The sequence below is a fragment of the Coenobita brevimanus genome, chromosome 20 (assembly GCF_032717465.1).
Source record: "Coenobita brevimanus isolate Jiangsu-jjx chromosome 20, ASM3271746v2, whole genome shotgun sequence".
Taxonomy (NCBI): Eukaryota; Metazoa; Arthropoda; class Malacostraca; order Decapoda; family Coenobitidae; genus Coenobita; species Coenobita brevimanus.
Window position 1 is genome coordinate 24,245,482 of NC_136973.1, and position 24,609 is coordinate 24,270,090.

At 41.4% G+C, this 24,609-nt stretch overlaps 1 protein-coding gene across 1 annotated transcript in view; it reads left to right on the forward strand.

Moving 5' to 3' along the window:
- LOC145391942 (uncharacterized) overlaps positions 1 to 24,609 on the forward strand; it is a 204,183-nt gene that overhangs the window by 77,950 nt on the left and 101,624 nt on the right. The window contains exon 4 of the mRNA XM_080266431.1: positions 8,084 to 8,248. Coding sequence (XP_080122557.1) covers positions 8,084 to 8,248 — 165 coding nt within the window. The remainder of the gene's footprint in view (positions 1 to 8,083; positions 8,249 to 24,609) is intronic.

Genomic DNA, 24,609 nt, shown 5'->3' on the forward strand with positions numbered 1-24,609 from the left:
ATTATCCCTTAACACCCCCTTCTTAGCGATTTATTTTGGCTATGAGAGGTTAATATCCTTTTGTATGTGATTTATGCGAAGAATGGCGATATTAGAAGGATTTATGTCACACAGAAAGGGGCAATATCGTGTAATAAACAAAACAAGTGGCTTAGGAAAATGTGTTAAGGAGTTTCCTGACCTCTGCCTCTGCCTCTACCTCTCCTTCTCCCTCTTCCTCTTCCTCTCCGCCTCTCTCTCTCTCTCTCTCTCTCTCTCTCTCTCTCTCTCTCTCTCTCTCTAATCATGACCTCTAACCATACTTCACTTTTCCCTGACCCTCTACCCCCCCACCAAGTACGGGTCAGATAGGAGGAAACGTGTTAAAATTTACCTTGCCCTCTTTCTTTGGTCCGTATTCTCGTCGAGTAAGAAAGCTCCCTAGCACCTCTTCCTAGGCAATTTATTTTGCTTATTACACCTTGCCGTTCTCTTCTTCGTTACTAAGATCTTTCTATTATCACCGTACTCTGCATAAATAACGTACAAAATTATATCAGCCACTCGTATCTAGAAATAAATCGGTAAAGATTAGGTGTTAGGGAGCTTCCTTAATCGCAGTTCCATTATCCATCCACCAAATTCGGTCCAGGTCAAATAAAAATTGAATTAATTGACCGAATCTTTAACTTTACCTCGTTATTTTTATTTTTATCGTTATCCTAAAAAAGTGAATTCCTCCATCCTCTCCTGATCCCTAACCCTTCCACTGTATTTGGTCTAATTCGGATCAAAATTGGGTTGACCTTTCTCTAATGACTTGCTTTATTAATCTAATTTTCAAGAACCATAGCTAGGTAGAAAAAAATAATTGCAAAAAATCAAAGTAGGCTACAGTAAATGGTTCAGTCGTTTTAGAAGTAACTATTATAAAAACAGCAACAGAGGAGACAAATGTGAATATCGAGAATCACGGCGTTCTTTGTGCTATTACAGGATTCCAGCATCATGTGTTGGCTGGTTTGGGGACGGCTTGGCTGCAAAAAGCCTCCAGATAAAAAAGTTCCTTGTTTACAAAAAAAAAAAAAAAAGTTACATGCGGGAGGCAGTGGCTGAATCGGTAGAGAGGTGGCCTGCAGTCCTAACTGACTCAGGTTTGAATCCCCGCTGGGTCAGGGAACAGTTTAAGGGTTTGAATTTCATAAAATTAGACTTTACTGATCTACCACAAGACCCGCCGACATGTAAAAATACCCCCGCTAATACCAGTACACCAGTCCTGTATGAGACAGCCCAAGCATGTACTCAGTATGGACGGTGGATGTTAGCGCCGAAGTGGTGACATGTGGAGGTGCAGGAGGACTAATGGGCCTTGGAAGCAGGCTGTGAAGCTATATTCTGATGTATATATATATATATATATATATATATATATATATATATACGCAGTGAAGTTTTTCGGAGGGTGAGGAAAACACTATCAAGAAAACCCATAAAATCCAAACTTTATAAAGGAAGCCACGCGAGCAAAGTGGCTTCCCAGCCATATTTCCTGCTGCTGACCTCTGCCTCCTGGACCAGCGTTGTGTTGCCGGGATAACAATGTACCCAGGATTGTATTTATGTTCAGGGTGTGGCAGAAGAGACCTCTGCCTCCTGGACCAGCGTTGTGTTGCCGGGATAACAATGTACCCAGGATTGTATTTATGTTCAGGGTGTGGCAGAGGAGATGGCATTAATCTTCAGGCCAGTTAGTCAGCGTTCAGGGGACACAAAGTCGACCCCTGTGTGGTTATTTTACGACTAAATAACGAGGACAGTTTTGATCTGATTTTCTTCACACTTGGTGGAAGGGTTCAGGGTCAGCTAAACTTAAGAATATTTCATGAGTGATCCTAACCCAAAACCTGATTCCAAAAGCATATTTATTTTATTTTATTTAGAGTGAATCATATACACAAAACATTTTCAAAGTATTTATTAATCTCTCCTTGTGAATCTTTGTGAAAACGAATAAAGGCTCCGGTGATCGTCTTAGGGGATACTAGGATGGCCCTTTTATTTCTCCTCCAGATATTGTTGGAGCTGGAGAGGGCTAATATCAAATAGGTTCTCAGTCTGTAACTCAGTGACATAGGCTTTTCTAGTCCCGCCCCTGGGTAGGTCCAGTACTTATGGTATTCCTGTTAAAGTCTTCTCCCTTCCTCTCTCTCTCTCTCTCTCTCTGGAGTTATGTAGAATAAACGAAATTGCTGTCACATTTGAAAGGGTTGAATAATAATAATAATAATAATAATAATAATAATAATAATAAAATAATAATAATAATAATAATAATAATAATAATAATAATAAAATAATAATTATTATTATTATTAGAAAGGGTCGAGGTTGTAATGATCAGATTCTTATTGTAAGGCATCTAATGCAACAAGCTAATGAGAGGAAAATGCCACTTAGTATGTGTTTTGTGGATTTTGAAAATGCGTTTGATAGTGTTTCACGTGGAGCTGTGTTGAAAATTATGAGATTCTATGGTATACCAGAAAAGTTTGTAAATATTATTAGAAGCCTGCATGAAGGTACTTTTTGTAAGGTAATGGTGGGTGGTTCTTTGAGTGATCCATTTCAAGTTAGGTCAGGAGTGATTCAAGGATGAGTTCTTTCGCCATTGTTGTTTGTTTTGACTATGGATTATGTTATGAAAAAAGGTTGTAAGGAGAACAGGTGCAGGAATTAACTGGAAAGAAAATAAGAAGTTGATGGATTTGGACTATGCTGATGATATTGTACTGATTTGCGGAAGTATTTACGAGATGCAGAGGGTGCTTGATTGTCTGATGGAGGAAGGAGAAAAAGTGGGATTGGTAATAAATTGTGGAAAGACTGAAATTATTAATATGAACGTGGAGAACCAATTCAATTGTGTAATTGGGAATAATGTGGTGAAGAATGTAGAAAACTTTAAATATCTGGGAACGATTGTATCATCTAATGGATCATTAAACAATGAAATTGAGGAGAGGATTAGACAGGCTTGGCGAGCTGTTGGAATGTTGAAATCTGTTTGGAATAATAATATGCTTTCGGCACATACTAAAGTGAAAATTTACAAGTCCATGGTTAGACCAATTTTAATTTATGGGCATGAATCATGGTACAGTACAATTGCAACAGATCAGAAAGTATTAGGATTTGAGAATAAAATACTGAGAAGGATTCTTGGGGTAAAGTGGCAAGACAGAGTTACAAATGAAAGAGTAAGGGATATTACGAGAGTGGAACCAGTTAATGAATATGTGAGACTGTCTCGCTGGAAGTGGCTGGGGCACATGTACAGAAAAGAAGGTAGTTTAATACAGGATGTACCAGAGTGGACTGCTAGAGGAAGAAGAGGTAGAGGTAGGCCGAGGGAAACCTGGTTGAGGACAATGAAAAAAGAAGGAGGAGAGGAGTGTTGGTGGGACCTGAAGGAGATGGCAAGAGACAAATATTGGTGGAGAGAGTTCATTGAGGCGCTATGCATCCCGTGGGGTGCCACAGGAAATGATTGATTGATTGATTGATTGAATAATAATAATAATAATAATAATAATTATACCTTTCCCCCCAAATGAGGACAGATACACGGTAGAAAAATCACACATGAAGCTAAAGAATACCTAAGAGATTTAATTTAAAAATATATCTTCCAGGAACTATAATTTGAAGATTGCTAATTATATCAAGGAGAGAGAGAGAGAGGGTGACTGGGGGAATACGAGTAGATCAAAGTGCGTCCGTGTGTGTGTGTGTGTGTGTGTGTGTGTGTGTGTGTGTGTGTGTGTGTGTGTGTGTGTGTGTGATCCTGGAAAATACGGATACATACATACGTTGAGAAAGAGAGAGAGAGAGAGAGAGAGAGAGAGAGAGAGATTGTGGAAATACGAGTAGATCAAAGTGCGTCCGTGTGTGTGTGTGTGTGTGTGTGTGTGTGTGTGTGTGTGTGTGTGTGTGTGTGTGCTTGCGATCCAGGAAAATCCGAATACATACATAAGTTGAGAGAGAGAGAGAGAGAGAGAGAGAGAGAGAGAGAGAGAGAGAGAGAGAGAGAGAGAGATGTAACAGCAAAAAAAAAAAAACGAAAAAAAAGAAAAAAAATCACCCATGCCCAATTTGACATAAAAATTGAAATAATGGCCCACGGCAATAAATCCCTCTAATGCATTGTTCAGCCAGTAATTGCATACATTTCTCGAATTGCAGTTTTCCGAACCACTCATTGTATGCTGTTGGGTGGAAATGATTTGTGTTATTCGATAGGGAGAGAGAGAGAGAGAGAGAGAGAGAGAGAGAGAGAGAGAGAGAGAATCGGAAACACTGGCTTTCATTCAAGATATCTCCAATTTGATCTCCATGACAACCACGAAATCTATGGACAGTCCGTCATGGTCCTCTCTCTCTCTCTCTCTCTCTCTCTCTCTCTCTCTCTCTCTCTGTTTATGAATTTTTACATGTTTATATTTGTGTATTTGTCTGTTAATATTAATAGTATACTGATTTGTTTATGTAGTTGTGTTGCTGATGATTGTGTGTGTGTGTGTGTGTGTGTGTGTGTGTGTGTGTGTGTGTGTGTTTTGTAATGCTTTTTGTTCGTTCATAAATCAAGCCTTTATAATAATTATATTTACCCACCATACCCCCTGTCAAGATACACGCCTCACTTTAAATAGTCTTTTCCAGCCAATTCTTAGCTTTAATCTCTCTCTCTCTCTCTCTCTCTCTCAAGTAAGATATATTTATTTGCTCATGTTATCTCTGTATAATATTGATTTGGATAGATTTTCAAGTTGGAAGTAGATAATCGCTTTTTTTAATCCCTTCCCTGCAAGATGCCTCACTAAAATGAATTAAAATCCTGTCCATGTCATTTGTTCTCCTGTGATAGAGACCGATAACCCTGTATTCCCGTCTGGTAAGGAGGCTCCCTAACACCTCTTCCTTAGCGATTTATTTTTGGATACGGCTGGTTAATAGCCCCTTAGACGCTATATATGCAAAGTATGGCTATGTTTGAAGGATGTATATTGCACAGAATAGGACACGAAGAATTTTTAACAGAATAGGAGAGGAAGCAAAATAAATCGCATAGGAATAGGAGTTACGGAGCTTCTTTAACCGATAAGAGTAAGGGTCATAAACAGTGGGAAATACAGAGATGATTTCCATAATCTCCCATTTTGTATACAGAACAGAATGGGAGCAACGGTTGGATATAAGTTTAGAAATTTAGCTGAGGTGTTAATGTTTCTAAGTCATATTTATTCTAACTTGGCCTAAAACCACGTCGAGTGCTTAGCTATAGCAATATAGTATCACTAGAATCGGATGCTTGTCACGAAGAAGTGCAATGGAATGGAGAGTCACAGCATTTTCGGTTTCTTTCATTAAGTTACAGGAAAGAAAGCTACAGAGTTTTTCATTTCACATATCTCACTGTTTCTTACCATCTCAGTGTATTTCACCTCATTTCACTGTATTTCACTTCTCTTCATTTCACTTAACCTACTTAATGTCACATCCGATTACATTTGACTTATTTCACCTCTCCTCATAGTATTTCATTGAACCTACTTCTTTATCTCACTGTTTCTCATTTCGTTGTACATCATTGCATCTTACTTTTTTTTTATATATTACTGTTTTGTCCTCACCTCAGTGGGTTTCGTTCACTGTTTATCTTATCTCACTATTATCTCACTACATTTCATATCATCTCGCTTTCTTTCCAATCGTTTCACATTATTTAATCTACTTTCAATGTATTTCACATCATCTTACTGTATTTCATCTCATCTCTCTTTCATGCCATATTTTTAAACCTCGCTTTACTAAACCCCAGCTAATAATCTTGTGCCTCATCTCACAAATCATCTCACGTCGCATATTTCACTTCATTTCACTTCCCTCCTGACTTCACCTCACCTCTTTAAGGCCCGGGCACACTTGCCCCCGAACATGTGATCGTCAAGAGGAAACGATGCTCAGGGGGCCATCCAACGTTCAGACTCGAATATTGAAGCAGCTCTAACCCGGTGCTTCGTTTCGTTTTGTCGATCACATGTTTGGGGTCAAGTGTGTCCGGGCCCTTAGACCTACCTTGCCCCAGCCTAACCTTGCTTTTCCTTACTCTACCAAGCCCAACCTAATCTTCCATCACCTGATCTAACCTTACCTAACCTAACCTACTATAACCGAACCCTCCATCAGCTGATCCAACTCCCTCTAACCTGTACTAACCTAACCTGACCTCACCTAACCTAACCAAACCTTCCATCAGGTGACCTAATTCAGTCTAACCTGTCCTGACCTAACCTAACCTAACCTAATCAGACCAAACCTAACCTAACCTAACCAAACCTAACCTAACCAAACCTAACCTAACCAAACCAAACCAAACCTAACCAAACCAAACCTAACCTAACCAAACCAAACCTAACCAAACCAAACCTAACCAAACCAAACCAAACCAAACCTAACCAAACCAAACCAAACCTAACCTAACCAAACCAAACCAAACCAAACCTAACCTAACCTCACCAATCATGACCTTAATGAATCCTAACGCAACCGAACCAGACCTCTCATTTAACGTGCCCTAAACTTATCTAACCTAATCTAACCTAAGCTAATATTTGTTCCATTTCCTCAACAGCATGTACTAGCAGTGCATCACATAACAGCGTCACATAACATAACATAACATAGCAGTAGCCTTGATTCTCTTCCTCAACAGGGATGGGATAGGGGGTCAGGTGGTGAAATGATCAGTACATAACATAGCATAGCATAACAGCATAATATAACAGCAAAAACATAACATAACATAACCTTGCCTCTCTCCCCTACAGCACGAGTTAGTAGTATGTGGTGAGGCAGGGGGATCACGTGGTACATAACAACGTAACATAACATAGCATAACATAACATTGTCTCTTCTCAACAGCACGAGCTAGTTGTACGTGGTGAGGCAGGGGGTTGAGTGGAACAATGCACGGTACATAAGATGGCATAATATAACATAGCATAGCTTAGCATAACATTGCATAACATAACCTTGCCTCTCTCCCCAACATCACAAGCTAGCGGTGCGTGGAGAGGCAGGGGTCGGGTGGAAGAATGCAAGGTACATACAGTAACATAACATAGCATAACATAACATAGCATAACATACCCTTGCCTCTTTCCTCACCATTTCCAGCTCGTGGTGCGTGGTGAGGGTGGGGGACGGGTGAAACAATGCTTGGTACATAACGTACCATTACAACATATCATAGCATAACATAGCATAGCATAACACAGCATAGCATAACACAGCATAACATAACATAACAGAATAACAACATAACAGAATAACATATCATAACATAACATAGCATAACATAACATAACACATCATAACATAACAGCATAACATAACATAGAATAATAACATAGCATAATCTAACACAGCATATCATAGCATAGCATAACAACACAACATAGCATTACATACCAAACCATAACATAGCATAAGATAACAACATAACATAGCAACATAACATAACATAACATAGCATAACATATCCTTGCCTCTCTCCCCAACAGCAGAAGCTAGTGGTGCGTGGTGACGCAGGAGGTCGGGTGGAAGAATGCACGATACATAACACAGCATAACACAACACAGCGTAACAGTACATAGCATAACATAGCCATGCCTCTCTCGCCAACAGCACGAGCTAGTGGTACGTGGTGAGGCAGGGGGTGGCGTGGTACACTCTATGGTACATAACATGGCATAACGGCATAATATAACATAGCATAACATAACATAGCATAACATAGCCTTGCCTCTCTCGCCAACAGCACGAGCTAGTGGTACGTGGTGAGGCAGGGGGTGGCGTGGTACACTCTATGGTACATAACATAGCATAACATAACATAGCATAACATAGCCTTGCCTCTCTCGCCAACAGCACGAGCTAGTGGTACGTGGTGAGGCAGGGGGTGGCGTGGTACACTCTATGGTACATAACATAGCATAACATAACATAGCATAACATAGCCTTGCCTCTCTCGCCAACAGCACGAGCTAGTGGTACGTGGTGAGGCAGGGGGTGGCGTGGTACACTCTATGGTACAGGTAACAGTGGTCGACGTGAACGACAACCCTCCCGCCTTCACAAACGACCTGGCAGAAGTGGTCGTGCTAGAAGAGGACGACTCCCACCTGCCTGCCACTATATTTAAGGTTAGTGTGTGTGTGTGTGTGTGTGTGTGTGTGTGCGTGTGCGTGTGTGTGCGTGTGCGTGTGCGCGCGGGAGCCTGTTGAAAGTGGTAAGCATTTGACCAACAAGGAAAGCATTATCACCCCTTTTTATTTCACTTCCTTAGACGTCACGGATTCAGGTGAGTCTCCCTTAGTCTAATATATATACACTGAAGAAAACAGGGAAAGGAGGGGACAGGGAGATTAAACATACCATACATAAACTGAGAGAGGGTCCAAGAGGGACAGAAACTGTTGTGACGGGACAGTAAGCAATTGTTTCTGTGTTCATTTTTTTTTTTGCCTGGACAGTGTATGGTGCTGTAAACGAAGCACAGAAATAAAACACACACACACACACACACACACACACACACACACACACACACACACACCTCCAAGAAGCACAATCGCCAAAATTCATTAACAAAGCGACGAGGACAAGGTGAAAATTTGCCCTTCTATCCGCCCTGTTTGTGTGCATTGTAACTTTCCCTAATTCTTCATCTAAGGACAAAATGGAGGGAAACTAAGGCAAACCGACCTCCCCAAAGCCGTGCAGATGAAAGGAAAACAAGAGGAAAGCAAGCAAAAGCCATACCGAGCACGAGGAAGTGATAAAAAGTAGGCGAGTGGAATGAAATCAAAACAGTGTTGGGTGAGACAATAGACAATGAATTATACAAGTGCTTGAGGCCATTGTGAGAGGGAAGGAATTTTTGTGCATAAATGAACTGGACTGAAGGTGGGATATTGGAGAGAGAGAGAGAGAGAGAGAGAGAGAGAGAGAGAGAGAATATCCTTGATTAGAAAAGCTACCGTATTTCACCCAAACAAATTTTACCATAAAGCATATGAAAGTTTATTATATTTTAGCTCCAGCAATTGCTGTTATTCCTTAATTTTCTGTATCCATTCCTTCATATTTTTTGCTAATGGTAGTTCTCTTTGCAAATCAGTGTATCAGCGAGCCTCCTTTGCACCGTCAGCAGAGTACTAGTTCACACATTTAGATTCTTTCGATTATATTATTGTCTACAGTTTTATTTTTGGTTTCGAAGAGTTTCCTGGGAATAAAATATTTAATAAAAGGCTTTTTATCTCTACTTCCTCCAGTTCAAAAAGTCTCTTCTTGTCACGAGTTGGCGCGATTAAGAATTTGAATAGACTCGTGACATTAAACTTTGGTGGGAAACCGCGAATTCTAGTGGAATCCCAGTGTGTATCACTCAGTCAACCGCTACGTATTCACCCGATCGGGAATGTTTTCAGGACATTTTTCACTGTTTCATAAGTGATCGTCCTTATGCGCGATGTTAGCAGCTCCGCTGAGTGATATTACGTGTGTGTATCGCTCACACTCGTTGGCCGTTAGCAAGTGCGGCCCGACACTCGCCTCTCTCTCACGATTTGAATCAGTCAAGATCTGAGCGCCGTGGAAGCAGGTTGGGCCCAGTGTGTAGCAGTGCCGCCGTTGTCCAGTTCCTGAATTCCCACCTAGTGTGATTTGGCGAGAGGCTCAGCGTGTGCAGCGTCCTTCCTCAGCAACGACGCCCAGTCATCCGCTTAGTCCACTTTTCTGACAAGTATTTTCTTTTCGTTTTTCCTAGGTTTAAGAATTTACCTTTTGAGTGAGAGAGTGAGTGCGATCTCCTTATTTTGAATTCATTTTGAAACATGTAACGTAAATTTATTTCATTGTAATCAATAAATTTAACAGTTCTTTTTCTTGAGCTTAATGTAATGTAAACTCGTGTTTTATTTTCCATATTAAGCTTATTCTAGTTGCAGCTCCTAGTTTGCATAAACGTTTTGCATTATTCATAACTGGTACTTAGGCCAGTCCTTTTGTATTAACTTAAATCCGTTGTGCCGACTTGGAGTTAATGCACCAGCAAGAATCTGTTTATCTTTAATAGCATTAGTTATTGATTATCAGGGGTGGAGTCACTTTCTCGTGAGGCTAGCAGTACTAATAAACAGCATTTGTGAGTAATTAGTCTCTGCTGTGTACTGATGAGAAAGTAAATAAATTCTCGTCCTTAGAGAATCGGCGAAGTAAGCCGGCATAAAGTAATCATTGCTTGATTTTCACAAGTCAATTCTTTGTCCTGCTATCAAGTATTATTGAATATTATTCTTTAATATTGTATACTCTTAAAAACCCTGTGACACTCCTAAGCTGAATACATCTCCCGGAGAACGCAGTCGTAAAATACACATTAGGTCATTGTACTGGAAGGGGTAGAGGGAGTGACCAGTCGTTAGTCCTTGAGTAGTGTATATAAGCATCAAATCCCAACAAATCCTCGGATGCATGCCCCTGTAGGTGACATCTTTGAGCTCATTTAGCCACTAGTCCACCGGGTGTTTATTAGGCTGTATGGTTACCACCCAGCGTATTAAACGGATTCCAGGTCTACAAGGAATCATTTAGTTTGTCACTCAGTGTAGAGTCATCTGAAGGTAGCATTACATCAACTGGGTATGCTGGGCGCCCCCCTTCGGATGTAACGAGAAAAATGTAGTAGTAATAGTAGTAGGAGTAGTAACAGTGTTAGTAATGGTAGTAGTAGTAGATGTAGTGATGGCTATAGCAGTGGTTGTAGTTGTTGTTGTTGATGTAGTAGTAGTAGTAGTAGTAACCCCAGGTTCATCTGAAACGTGAACCCGATGGCCTACAGACTAAACTTATCCCTCTTCCTCAGCCCACCATCCTTCGGGGGATAGAGAGAGGATGGAGGGAAGTTTGTCTAACCAGGCAGCTCCACCGCCCAGTCATATAAGTACCACCACGTGAAGGCGTCCAACACCTGACTGGCTATTGAGGAAGTTACATATATCAAGTAACTGTCATGGCCAAGTTACGGAAACAGTCTCATATGTGAAAGAAGACTACCATGATTCCAGAGTTGCACTATTACTACTACTCACAGTCTCACAGTTGGAAATGACCCATCATTCATTTGTACACTGGGGCTAGGAAAATGTAAATTGGAGAATATAATTTATTCACAAAATTATAACAATCCTAACTTAATCCTAAGCATAAGAAAGTAAACTACAAGTGAAGTAACCTTAGGAACACTGCTTCACATTACTGGTGACATAACAACCCTACTGAGAACAGACCATCAAGAGAGTGGTGACTGAGAAGCAGGTAGCATGTCCGCAGGTGTTTCTATGCTAACACCTGCTGTAGACCAAGAGGGCAGTGTGGGCAGAGTTTAGAGCTTCCTCAGTATGCAGGAGTTTCCATCCTCACCATAGGCTCACAAGTGTCACAGCGGGGAGGGAAAGTCGCGAGTCGAGGGCACACTTCACGTGAAGAGCTGCTATGTCCTTTCCATACCAGTGCTGCTGATCAACTGCCCACACCCCAGCTCACAGTCACCACCTCACTTCCCTTGATTCGTACAATGGAGAAATTGAAGCAGTATCATACAATTCATAATAACTAATCACACTCCGAAAATTACAAAATACAAAATAAGTATACATAAACATACTACATTTGAAAGATCCACAATAACGTATAATTTACTTCCGTGCTCCGAACAGCCTCATTACCAGTGAACTACAACTAACCTAAGTTTTAATGAAACAAACCAGAGAAACTAAATTATACCCTTTTAGAACAAAGATCCAATATTGAACCCTTATAGTCATGAATCATTCTGACAGTAACTACTCCGTCTCCGCAGAGTGACGCGTGATATGGAACTGCCCAGAAATTCGCCACACATGTATTTTGCGTTTGATGTGTTCATTTATTTCCGTCCATATCCCGTTGCTGAATACAGGTAAAAGGTTTTTGCTGTCAGTCTTGGAAAATGTTTATAAACGCACGTGGAAAATACACGAAAAAAACAAGCCTTCCGTTCAAAGCAAAAGAAAAAAAGAACGGAAGAGGGAAAGAAAAAATAAAATGTAAATGAAAAGCATCAGAAAGTGCATACCTCCTCCAGCTACAAAAAAAAAAAAAAAAAAAAGATATTTTCCTATAATTCGTGTTTCCTACCAGATGAATATTTTTACGATCTCACATAGTAAATAAATTAATTCTGCGGCCATAGTCTGGTCTGTTACTAAATCTCAGAGCTCACCTACCCCTGCCAACACCAATGAAGTTCATGATATATTCCTATCTCGGAACTGGGATCCATCTCAAACTCTAACCAACGCTTCCTTGACCCACTGCCCACCCATCCACCACATCACATTGAAATACGATAACAACTTTTGGAGATATCGTGTTCGCAGACACACAAACAAATAGACACAGGTAATAAAAAATGGAGGGAGGGGGCATAGGTGTACGAGGGGGTGGGTCTGGCAGCCCCTCAAGACTAGACAAATTTTTATGTGGGTTTTTCAGGACAAATCCTTCTCTTGGTGCACTGATTTTTTTTTTTTAATTATGTTTAGAGTTACTCGAATGGTCACATTATTAAGCAGGTATTCTTAATTTTGAGGGACTGAGGGTAAAATGCTTTGTTATATATATATTTTCTGATACGTGTTCATTGCTATTAGTTTTCTTGGCAATACAGATCTGATATGAAATTACAAGCATGTAACTTACTTAAAATTAAATCCATTTTAACCATGCACTCATATATTCGTGTGCTATCCTTGTCTTGTTGTATTTATTTGGAAATCAGGGCAACAACGAAAATTTTCAAGGCAGGCAACTTCCACCCTCCAAGGAAATGCCGTCTCTCGTGCTTATGGAAGGAGGGGTGGAGGAGAGGAGAAGGGGAGGAGACTGGAGTAATATCTACTGACTAAATCAAGGTCGTTAAGGAGGTCATATTGCTCTTCCAAGTCACAATTTTCCCATAGAATTTTTACATAAGATAGTCAAGTTTATTTTTACATTAAGTCCAAAATAATTCTACTACAGGATGAACAGTGACACAGGGGAAACAAATTTGGAGAAAGATTTTAATAAGTCATAGATTACAAGGGGAGGAGTGAGTTGGGGGGAGGGCAGACAATTGGTGGGTGACAAAGCGACTTGCAGGCTTTTTGTCTGCGGCCATCCTTTGCGGGATTAGGGCGTCGGGCTATAGTTGGATAGATAGATGGATCTGAACTCGGGTTTTACCAATTGCGGGCTTCATGTTCTAACCACTACGGTACAGGACCCCCCACCTCACCTCTGGTTTGCTATATAATGTGAAGGGTTTGGGTACGTGAGTAGAGAGATTGAGTGTATGCCAGTGAAGACTAAGGCGAGTGTTGTTATCTCTCTCTCTCTCTCTCTCTCTCTCTCTCTCTCTCTCATATCAATGTATTCATCCATCCATATATCTATTTACACACACACACACACACACACACAGAACACCGGCATCCAATCATTTAACCACACTTCCATCCATCCTTCCACCCGTCCATCCATCCATCCACCCATCCATCCATCCACCCATCCATCCATCCATCCATCCATCCATCCACCCATCCATCCATTCATCCATCCATCCATCCATCCATCTATCCATCCACCCACCCATCCATCCACCCATCCATCCATCCATCCATCCATCCATCCATCTATCCATCCATCCATCTATCCATCCATCCATCTATCCATCCACCCACCCATCCATCCATCCATCCATCCATCCATTCACCCATCCATCCATCCATCCATCTACCCATCCGCCCGTCCATCCACCCATCAACCTATCCATCCACCCATCTACCTACCCATCCATCCATCCACCCATCCACCCGCCCATCCATCCATCCATCCATCCATCCATCCATCCACCCATCCACCCGCCCATCCATCCATCCATCCATCCATCCATCCACCCATCCTTCCACTAAGAATAACATGGTGGGGCAGGTATGCTTCTGGGAAAGCCAATTTGTATTGACTTTATAATGAAGGCAGAATATACAGTAGCAGAGAATGTGAACAGAAATAGAAAGGAATAGAAATAGAAATGCAGTGAAATAGAAATAGAATGCAATAGAGATAGTGATAGAAATAGAATGGAATAGAAATAGAATGGAATAGAAATAGAATGGAATAGAAATAGAATGGAATAGAAATAGAAATAGAATGGAATAGAAATAGAATGGAATAGAAATAGAAATAGAATGGAATAGAAATAGAAAGGAAGCACAATGGAATAGAAATAGAAAGGAAGCACAGTGGAATAGAAATTGAAATAGGATGGAATAGAAATGGAATGGATTAGAAATAGAAATAGAAATGGAATAGAAATAGTAATAGAATGGAACAGAAATAGAATGGAAATAGAATGAAATAGAAATAGAATGGAATAGAAATAGAATGGAATAGAAATTGAAATAGAATGGAATAGAAATTGAAATAGAATGGAATAGAAATAAAATGGAATAGAAATAGAAATGGATTGTAATACAAATAGAAATAGGATGGAATGGAAATGGAAATAGAATGGAGAATTATTAGAAATAGAATAGAATAGAAATAGAAATGGAATGGAATAGTAGAAATAGAAAAGAAGAGACAAATAGAATGGAATAGATTGAAATGGAATAGAAATAGAAATGGGATGGAAGAGAAATGGAGTGGAATAGAAATAGAAATAGAATGGAACAGAAAAAGAATGGAATAGAAATAGAATGGAACAGAAATAGAAACAGAATGGAACTGAAAAGGAATGAAATAAAAATAGAATGGAATGGAAATAGAATAGAATGAGAAATAGAATAGAAATAAAAATAGAATGGAACAGAAATAGCATGGAATAGAAATAGCATGGAACAGAAATAGCATGGAAATACTGTAGCATGGAACAGAAATAGAATGGAAATCGAATGGAATAGAAATAGAATGGAAATAGAAATAGAATGAAATAGAAATAGAATGGAATAGAAATAGCATGAAAATAGCATGGAACAGAAATAGAATGGAAAGAGACTGGAATAGAAATAGAATGGAACAGAAATAGCATGGAACAGAAATAGAATGGAAAGAGAATGGAATAGAAATAGAATGGAAATAGAAATAGAATGGAACAGAAATAGAATGGAAATAGCATGGAACAGAAATAGAATGGAAAGAGAATGGAATAGAAATAGAATGGAAGTAGAAATAGAATGGAATAGAAACAGAAATAGAATGGAATAGAAATAGAAATAGAATGGAATAGAAATAGAAATAGGATGGAATAGAAACAGAAATAGAATGGAATAGAAATAGAAATAGGATGGAATAGAAACAGAAATAGAATGGAATAGAAAGAGAATGGAAGTAGAAATAGAATGGAATAGAAACAGAAATAGAATGGAATAGAAATAGAAATAGAATGGAATAGAAATAGAAATAGGATGGAATAGAAACAGAAATAGAATGGAATAGAAATAGAAATAGAATGGAATAGAAACAAAAAGAATGGAATGGAAATAGAAATGGAATGGAAATAGAAATAGAAATAGAATGGAATAAAAATAGTAATAGAATGGAGCAGAAATAGAAATAGAATAGAAACAAATAGAGTGGAATAGAAAAAGTTAGAATGGAACAGAAACGGATATGGAATAGAACAGAAATAGAAATAGAACGGAATAGAGATAGGAATGGAATAGAAACAGAAATAGAGTGGAATAGAAAAAAAATAGAATGAAATAGAAACAAATGGAATGGAATAGAAATAGAAATAGAATGGAATAGAAATGCAATTACATATACCATTTAAAACTGGTAGATTACTAGTGGAGAAGGGAGAAAAAGTGAACAGATGGAGAGAACACTTTAAAGAATTGTTGAACATAGAGGATGGAAGTAATGCGAGTATAAGTGGCTGGGGAATGGCTGGGAGAAGGAGGGAGGTGAGAAGACAGGAAGAAATCAGTAGGATAGAAGTTGTGGAAGCAATGAAGAAAGTTAAATCGGGGAATGCCCCAGGAATTGATGGAGTGTGTGGTGAAATGCTGAAGCATGGGGGAGAGATAGTAGTAGAATGGATGTGGAAGATGTGCAGATTGGCCTGGGAGGAAGGTAGAGTCCCAGAGGATTGGAAGTCAGGTATAATTATTCCCTTGTACAAAGGAAAAGGGGAAAAAGAAGTGTGTGGTAATCATAGGGGCATTTGTCTTCTTGGTATAATAGGAAAATTGTATGGTAGGATACTTATTGACAGAGTTAGAGAAAGAACAGAGAAATTAGTTGGAGAAGAATAGGGAGGCTTTAGGAAGGGAAGAGGTTGTGTAGATCAGATATTCATTCTTAGATCTTTAGTGGAAAAGTTTCTAGAGAAGGGAAAGAAGTTGTATGCGGCTTTCATGGATTTGAAGAAAGCATATGACAGGGTGGATAGACAAGGATTGTGAAAAGTGTTAAGAATATATGGAGTAGATGGGAAGTTGTTCAATGCTGTGAAGAGTATGTACGATGGTGCGAAGGCTGCAGTGCGTGTGGATGATGAACTACGTGAATTTTTCTCTTTGAAAGTTGGGTTGAAACAGGGATGTGTCATGTTTCCATGGTTGTTCAATCTGTACATGGATGGGGTAATAAAAGAGGTACAAGGTAGGGTAGTGGATGTTGGAGTGGCCCTGGTGAGAGAGGATAGTGTTTGGAAACTCCCTGTACTGTTGTTTGCAGATGATACTGTGTTGTTGAGTGAAGACGAAGGGGAGCTGCAAGGCTTGGTGGATGAGTTTGGGAGAGTGTGTAAGAAACGGAATCTAAAGGTGAATGTAGGGAAGAGTAAACTGATGGTCTTTGTGAGAGGTGAAGTCAGTGAGTGTACAGCGAGGTTGGATGGTGAGGAATTGGAAAATGTGAGTACGTTTAAGTACTTGGGTAGTGTGATGAGTAAGGATGGAGGTTTGGAGGGTGAAGTGCTTGAAAGGGTACAGCAGGGAAGAAAGGTTGCTGGTTCTTTAAAAGCAGTAATAAGAAACAAGGAAGTGAGCATGGAAGTGAAAAAGTTACTACATGACAGTATTGTGATACCAACTCTAACGTATGGAAGTGAAGATTGGACGTTGTTGGAAGTCACAAGTTAAGAGTGAGAGCAGTGGAAATGAGTTATTTAAGAGGAGCGTGTGGAGTCACATGGAGAGACAGGCTGACGAATGAGGATATAAAACAGCGTTGTGGTGTGGGTGTGGATGTGATAGGAAGCGTTATGAGGAACACACTGAGGTGGTTTGGCCATGTGGAGAGGATGGAGGGTGAAAGACTGACGAAGAGAGTGTATGTGAGTGAGGTTGAGGGGGGAAGAGGGAGGGGGAGGCCGAGGATGAGATGGAGGGATGGGGTGGAGAGGTATATGAAAGAGGGGGGTGTGAGTTGGAAGCAGGGCAGTGAAATGACGGGGGACAGGGCGACTTGGAGGCGATTTGTTTGTGGCCACCCCAAACGGGATTGAGGCGTCTGGCAATAGATAGATAGATAGATAGATTTAAAACTGAAAGGTGAGATTGGCTGCTGTATAGGAATTTATTTTCCAGGCTTAGATTAGGTAGATTTCTTCCCTATGAAAGGTACCTGTACCAGAGAATAATAATAATAATAATAATAATAGAACTAGTAGTAGTAGTAGTAGGAGCAGCAGTAGTAGTAGGATTAGTAATAATAATAATAATAATAATAATAATAATAATAATATCATCATCATCATCATCATTAAGAGATTTCTAATTTATTCCAATAGCAGACTTTTTATATCAGATAAACCCTCCGCTGTCAGAGAATCAAAGGTTTGTATATCGTATTATAAGGAATATTTAATACGTCTCAGTATTTTTGGTCTTATCCCCATTAATTTTGATAGTACGGAAGGTCAGATGGTTTTATGTTATGGGGGAAAAAACTCTCTCTCTCTCTGTCTCTCTCTCTCTCTCTCTCTCTCTCTCTCTCTCTCTCTCTCTCTCTCTCTCTCTCTGTCTCTCTCTCTCTCTCTCTCTCTCTCTCTCTCTCTCTCTCTCTCTCTCTGTCTGTCTGTCTCTCTCTCTCTCTCTCTCTCTCTCTCTCTCAATGGCGTAATCTGTGTGGGTAATCGCGTCATCCATCATGGCCGACCTTCCAGCCCATCTCACCATCGGCCCAGCTTAGCAGTGTGGTAGCACAAACGGCTGCAATATCACCACCACCACCACCACAAGCCCTAACCACCAGCACTACCACCCCTCACCACCACCACCACCACCACCACCACAAGCCCTAACCACCACCATCACCACGACCACCACCACAAACCCTAACCACCACCACTACCACCACCACCACCCCTCACCACCACCAGCACCAAGGCTCACCACCACCACCACCAACCCTCACCACCAACACCACCAGCCCTCACCACCACCACCACCACCAACCCTCACCACCACCACCACCACTACAAGCCCTCACCACCATCACCACCACCACCACAACCAGCCCTCACCACCACCACCACCACTACAAGCCCTCACCACCATCACCACCACCCCTCACCACCACCACCACCACCACCACCACGAACCTCCATCACCATCACCACCACCACCAGCCCCCATCACCATCACCAGCCCTCAGTACCACCACCACCACCACCACCAACCCTCACCAGCCCCGATCACTACCACCACCACCACCACTACCACTACCACCACCACCACAACCACCACCACCACCACCACCACCACCACCACCAACCCCGATCACTACCACCATCACCACCACCATCACCACCACCACCACCACCACCAACCCCGATCACTGCCACCACAACCACCACCACCACCAACCCCGATCACTGCCACCACCACCACCAGTCCCCTCCTCTCATCATCAGCCCTCACCACTACCACAGCCCCACCAACTACCACCATCAACCCTCACCACCACCGCCAACCCCCATCACCACCACCACCAGCAGCTCTCACCAACCCCCACCACCACCTCCACCAACCCTCACCACCACCACCACTACTACCACCACCACCATCACCACCACCAGCCCTCACCACCACCACCACCACCATCACCCCCCATCACCACTACCAACCCTCAACACCACCACCACCACCACCACCAACGTCAGTGTTTGAGGCAAGGGTAGTCAATGGAATTCACACTCCATGCTTCACAGCCACATTTTATCCCTTTCCTTGTGTCGTATTGTTAAGTATTTGTCTCCCTTCCTCCATAACACAAATCCACATCTAATCCTACACACAGATTAGCAGATTTTCCTGTAAGGGTGTCGTGAGTAGTCATGTATTTAGGCACAGACCCCTACTTCCGTCACATACCTAGCACCCTTTCCTTACCGGTTTATTTCTGCATACAGCTCGTTAATGATCCTTCGTGTCTTATTTTTGCCTCTCAGGTTGGCGTTTAGAAAAAAAAAAAAAAACATGCAGTGGAGCAGTAAGGTGAAATATGAAACTAAATCGCTGGGGAAAAGGTATTAGGGAGCGTCCTTAACCGACAGGAATACAGGACATAAGCCAGAATTACTAGTTGCCTTCGTTGCGATGTGGATTACTCATTACCTTCGTTGCTTTTTGAACACCCCTTCGTAACCGATTTATTCTATCTAGTGCACCTGAGTAGCCTCGTGTACGTTACTAGTGCAAACTTTGTTAGAATTTATAAAACGGTATAAACAGAATAAGAGGAACTGTAGGAATAATAAGCAAAATAAATCGCGTCGGATGAGGGGTTACGAACATACCAAAAGCACTTAGATTTTTTTTAAATAACAGAACAGAGGAAGGAAAAACAAATGAATAACAGAAACAATCCATACACCAGATTACTAGTCACAAAGGCATAAATATTGCTACAAGAGGCACTACTAATACATTTTACATTTCCGCTGGTTTCAAAGTTTTCCCATTAATATTCAGGTACGTTTTAGAGTTACCTGTGTCAGAAAGAAAACGGGTTATTTTTATGTCTGCAAAGGCGCATGAGTGGAGAAGGAATGTGGCTGATTTCTGTGTGTATGTGTGTGTGTGTGTGTGTGTGTGTTCTTTTATACCAGGAAGATGGAACCAAAGGCCAGAAGCACGCAAATTGTTTTCTCTAAGAAAAAGAAAAAACAAGATAACAGAGAGTCAAATTCAAGATCCGTCCATTTCGAGATGCCTGGACCCACTGCGTCTAAAAGACTGGGGATCATAGGCAGTAGGAAATACAAATAGAAGAAGACAGTTCCAGAGTTGACTTTTTGCATACTTGAACTGTGAGTGACGGTTAACTCTTGCATTAGAGAAATGGACAGAAATGGGATGAGAGTTAGTTGCTAGACGGGTGCTACGCGCCAGTCATAGAGGTGGAGGGATGCAAGCAGACAGTTCAGAGGAGCAGTGACCATTGAAGTAGCGATAGAAAAGAGATGAAGATGCAACAGTGCAGCAAAGAGACAAAGGTTGAAGGTAGCCAGTAAGAGGAGGAGGGTTAATCTGGCGACAAGCCTTTGACTCTACCTTCATGAGAAGAGCTGTATGTGGAGAGCCTCCCCACACATGAGAGTTGTACCCCACACTAGGGCATCAGACATTAGGTGTACGATAACCTCATCCCTTTTTTGTTGAAGTAATTGCTGAGATGGATGCTGTGAGAAGCGAATGGAAAGGTGAAGCGTGGAGTCATCAGGATATGAGTGGACAGGGTTAGATGTACAGGTGAGACGGTCATTGATATATATGGAAGAGAGTTGGTGATAGGACAGAGCCCTGAGGAACACCACTTTCACTGTCTGAGAACGGATGTTGTCTACAACAGCAGCTACAGAACGACCAGAAAGAAGCTAGAGATGAAAGCACAGATAGAAGGATAGAAACCGCAATAGGGCAATTTGGAAATTAAAGATTTATGCCACACTCGAACGAAAGACTTTCAGATGTCAAGTGCAGTGGCAAAGCTTTCGCCAAAATCCCGAAAGGAGGATAACCAAGAGTCTGAAAGGTAGGTGAGAAGATCGCCAGTGGAGCGTCCCTGACGGAACCCGTACTGATGATCAGAAAGAAGTTTGTGATGGGAAAAGTGCTCTAAATAATTTTTGTTAAGAGTAGACTCAATTGAAATACAGGACGTTAATGCACATGGGCGATGGTTCCAGGACTAGGATTGGTTGCACTTCTTTGGGACTGGCTGAATAAGAGCAAACTTCATGGAAAAAAGAAAGGTACAAGATGACAGACAAAGGTGAAAGTGTTTCCCTAGGCAGGGTGTAAGCACAGAAGATCAGTTCCTGAGGAAAAACAGGAGGGACTCCATCAGGCCCATATGCCTTGTTAATACTGAGGCCAGTGATGGCAGAAAATACATCAGCTGAAGAAATTTAACGTCAGCCGTGAGGAAGTCAGAGGGGGGAAGTGATGGAGTAACAGCACCGGAATCATCTAAGGTGGAATTGGACGAGAGAGTCTGAGCGAGGAGTTCTGCTTTATTAGTAGAAAAAATAGCTACAGAGCCATCAGAGTGGAGAAGAGGAGGGAAGGATGATGAGGTAAAGTTGTTAGAAAATGTTTTTGGCAAGGTGCCAGAAGGAACAGGAAGAGTTTGAGTAGCGGAGCTCAGAGCACTTAGTACGGATGAAATTATTTTTAACAGTCAAGAATACACTTCGCATGATTCTGGGCAGAAACATAAAAGAGATGAGATTCAGGGGTGGGTCGGCTCCGGTACCTTTTGTAGGCCTTCTCCTTGTTGTGGATAGCAATAGAACAAGCATGATTATTATTATTATTTTTTTTTTTTGCATTCGTCACAGAATAAGAGAAAGGAATGTGTGTTTCCACGCCTGAGAGGATAATCACCGTAATGCAAAAGGCACACTCAGTTGGCTCTCGGCCATGGAAGCACTGATCATTCCTGAGAAAATCAAAGAAGTACTGCCTGAGGGCCTCCCAATCAGCAGCACCAAAGTGCCACAGTCACCGATTATTGGGAGGGTCCACAAACCTTACTGGAGCGATAGGACATGTTAAGGTGATAAGGTTTCAATTGGAGGAGCCCAACAGAGAGAAAAGTCAGTGTAAACAAAAGGATTAGCTGTAAGGAAGAGGCCAGGTATGTTGGAGCTCTCCCCATGGCGGTCAGGGATACGGGTAGGGTGCTGTACAAGCTGCTCTAGGTCATTAAGGATAGAAAAGATGTAGGTTTGTTCACCAGGTGGATCAATGAAAGGAGTGGAGAACCAAAGGTGGTGGTAAACATTGAAATCTCCTAGAATGGAGATTTCAAAGTTTGAATAAATTGACAGGATGTGTTCCATCTTAGAATTAAGATGGTCAAAGTATTTTTCATAGCCCGTAGAATTAGGGGATAAGTAAACAGCACAGATATGTTTTGTCAGAGAATGATAGGAAAGCCGAATCCTGGGAGTAGACAACTCAGAAGATTCAAGTTCAGAACACGAGAGCATGTAAGTTGTTTTGTACATATACACAACAGACACCTTTGGCTCTGAAATGAGTATAGAGAAATTAGGATACAGAGAAAGGTTTGTTATCAGTCACCTCAGACAGCTGAGTCTCTTTGAGGATGAGAAGGTGAGGTTTAGAAGGAGAGGTGGTGTTAAGCTTAGAGAAAGTTGGAGGAAAGACCGTGAATGTTGCAGAATTGAAGTCAGACAGTCGTTCCAGGCATCTCGCTTTGTCGTCACCGGAAGAGAGGCGGATGATGGGGGCTTTATGTCCCCCCCCCCTCCCCTGGGGACTCCGAGGCTTGATGCTGAGATCTAATATTTGTTTAAAGAAGTGTAGTGTGTAAGGTTCATGTAGTTTGGTGTTGACAATTTGAGGAACTTGGAGAGCACGCTAGCCTATTCCCTGTGTTACTGAAATACCGAAAAAGTTCAGCAAAGGCGGACGGTTAGGAGCTAGTCCCGAGAGCTGATGATGTGTGTGTGTATTGTGTTTGTGTGTGTGTTTGCGTGAGTGTCTATTTCTAACTGTATGTATATTTGTGTGTGAGTGTGTGTGTGTGTGTGTTTGCGTGAGTGTCTGTATGTATATTTGTGTGTGAGTGTGTGTGTGTTTGCGTGAGTGTCTATTTCTAACTGTATGTGTGTGTGTGTGTGTGTGTGTGTGTGTATCTGCGTATTTGCTTGCGTGTATGTGTTTGTGAGTGTGCCTGTGTCCTTGTATATTGACTCTGTAATGGTTCCCCACTTCCTGCTCTCTCTCATTCTCACTCTTTCCTCTCCTTTATGTGTCCTCTCTCTGCACTCCCTCCCCTTACTCCTTGTCCTCCTCCTTCTCGTCCTCCTGCTCCTTCCCTTTCTCTTGCCACTTCTTCTCTTCTCCTCTCACATTATCTCTTTTTCCACTTTAAACAGAGAGACAGAACGAGGAAGGAAGAGATATGACCGTGGAGGTGGAAGAGAAGGAGTAGAGAGGAAGCAGGAAGGAAAATGACCAACTTTATATCTGAAAATATTTTTTAAAAGGGTAGAAAGAGGAGAAGAAAAAGACTGAAGGAGAAGAGGCTGAAGAGAGATTTTAAAAGGGTAGAAAGAGGAGAAGAAAAAGACTGAAGGAGAAGAGGCTGAAGAGAGAGAGAGAGAGAGAGAGAGAGAGAGAGAGAGAGAGGATGCCTTGTTTGTTTACGAGTACCATTCAGTTCATTTTCAGAAGTCAGATTGATTTAGTTGATATAATGGAAATTGTAATGCTGGGTGAAATAGGCTCGACTTCTCGTTCCTATAACACCTAACGTGTAGCGGGGTCCTCTTTCGAGACCGGAGCTTAGTGCAATAAAGAGAGGCAGGACACAAAAACTCCAGGCAATAACCTTTACACGTATATTACCACAATCAGACACAGGACAAAAACAGCAGATATTACAACACAATATGTAGCAAAGAAATAAAACCTTATCTAGGATATTAGTATCTCGCAGGATACTGGCTTAACTGATACTGATGCCAGCACAATCAAGTCTAGTGTATTAAGTGTACAGTGAATATGGGCGCCCGCGTGGCGCGGGGAATGAGTCTCACAGAGGGGGGAGGGGGGCGAGGGGAGTGATTTGCTGCGGGTCAGAATAAAGTTATGGTAATACTGGGGATGGGCAAGTATTAGTAATTTGAATTAAATATTTTTCGATAGCAAAGGGGCTTTGGCAATTGATTCTATTTCTTGTTCGCGCCCACACTAAATATTGGGAAGGGGAAGTGACATAGAGAATTCACGGGTAATACAAGTGGAGGAATATTATTAACACTTTCTCTATTATTTCCTTAGAGCCGAAGGTATTAGGAGTGTATTATTACAGAGGAATTTTCAGGAGGCACAGTCTTACTAGTTCCCTACGAAGGGCGTCACTCGTGAGTCTGATTCATCAGATCTTGGTTTATACACTCGTCCTTTACTTCTTCACTGTGATCTTA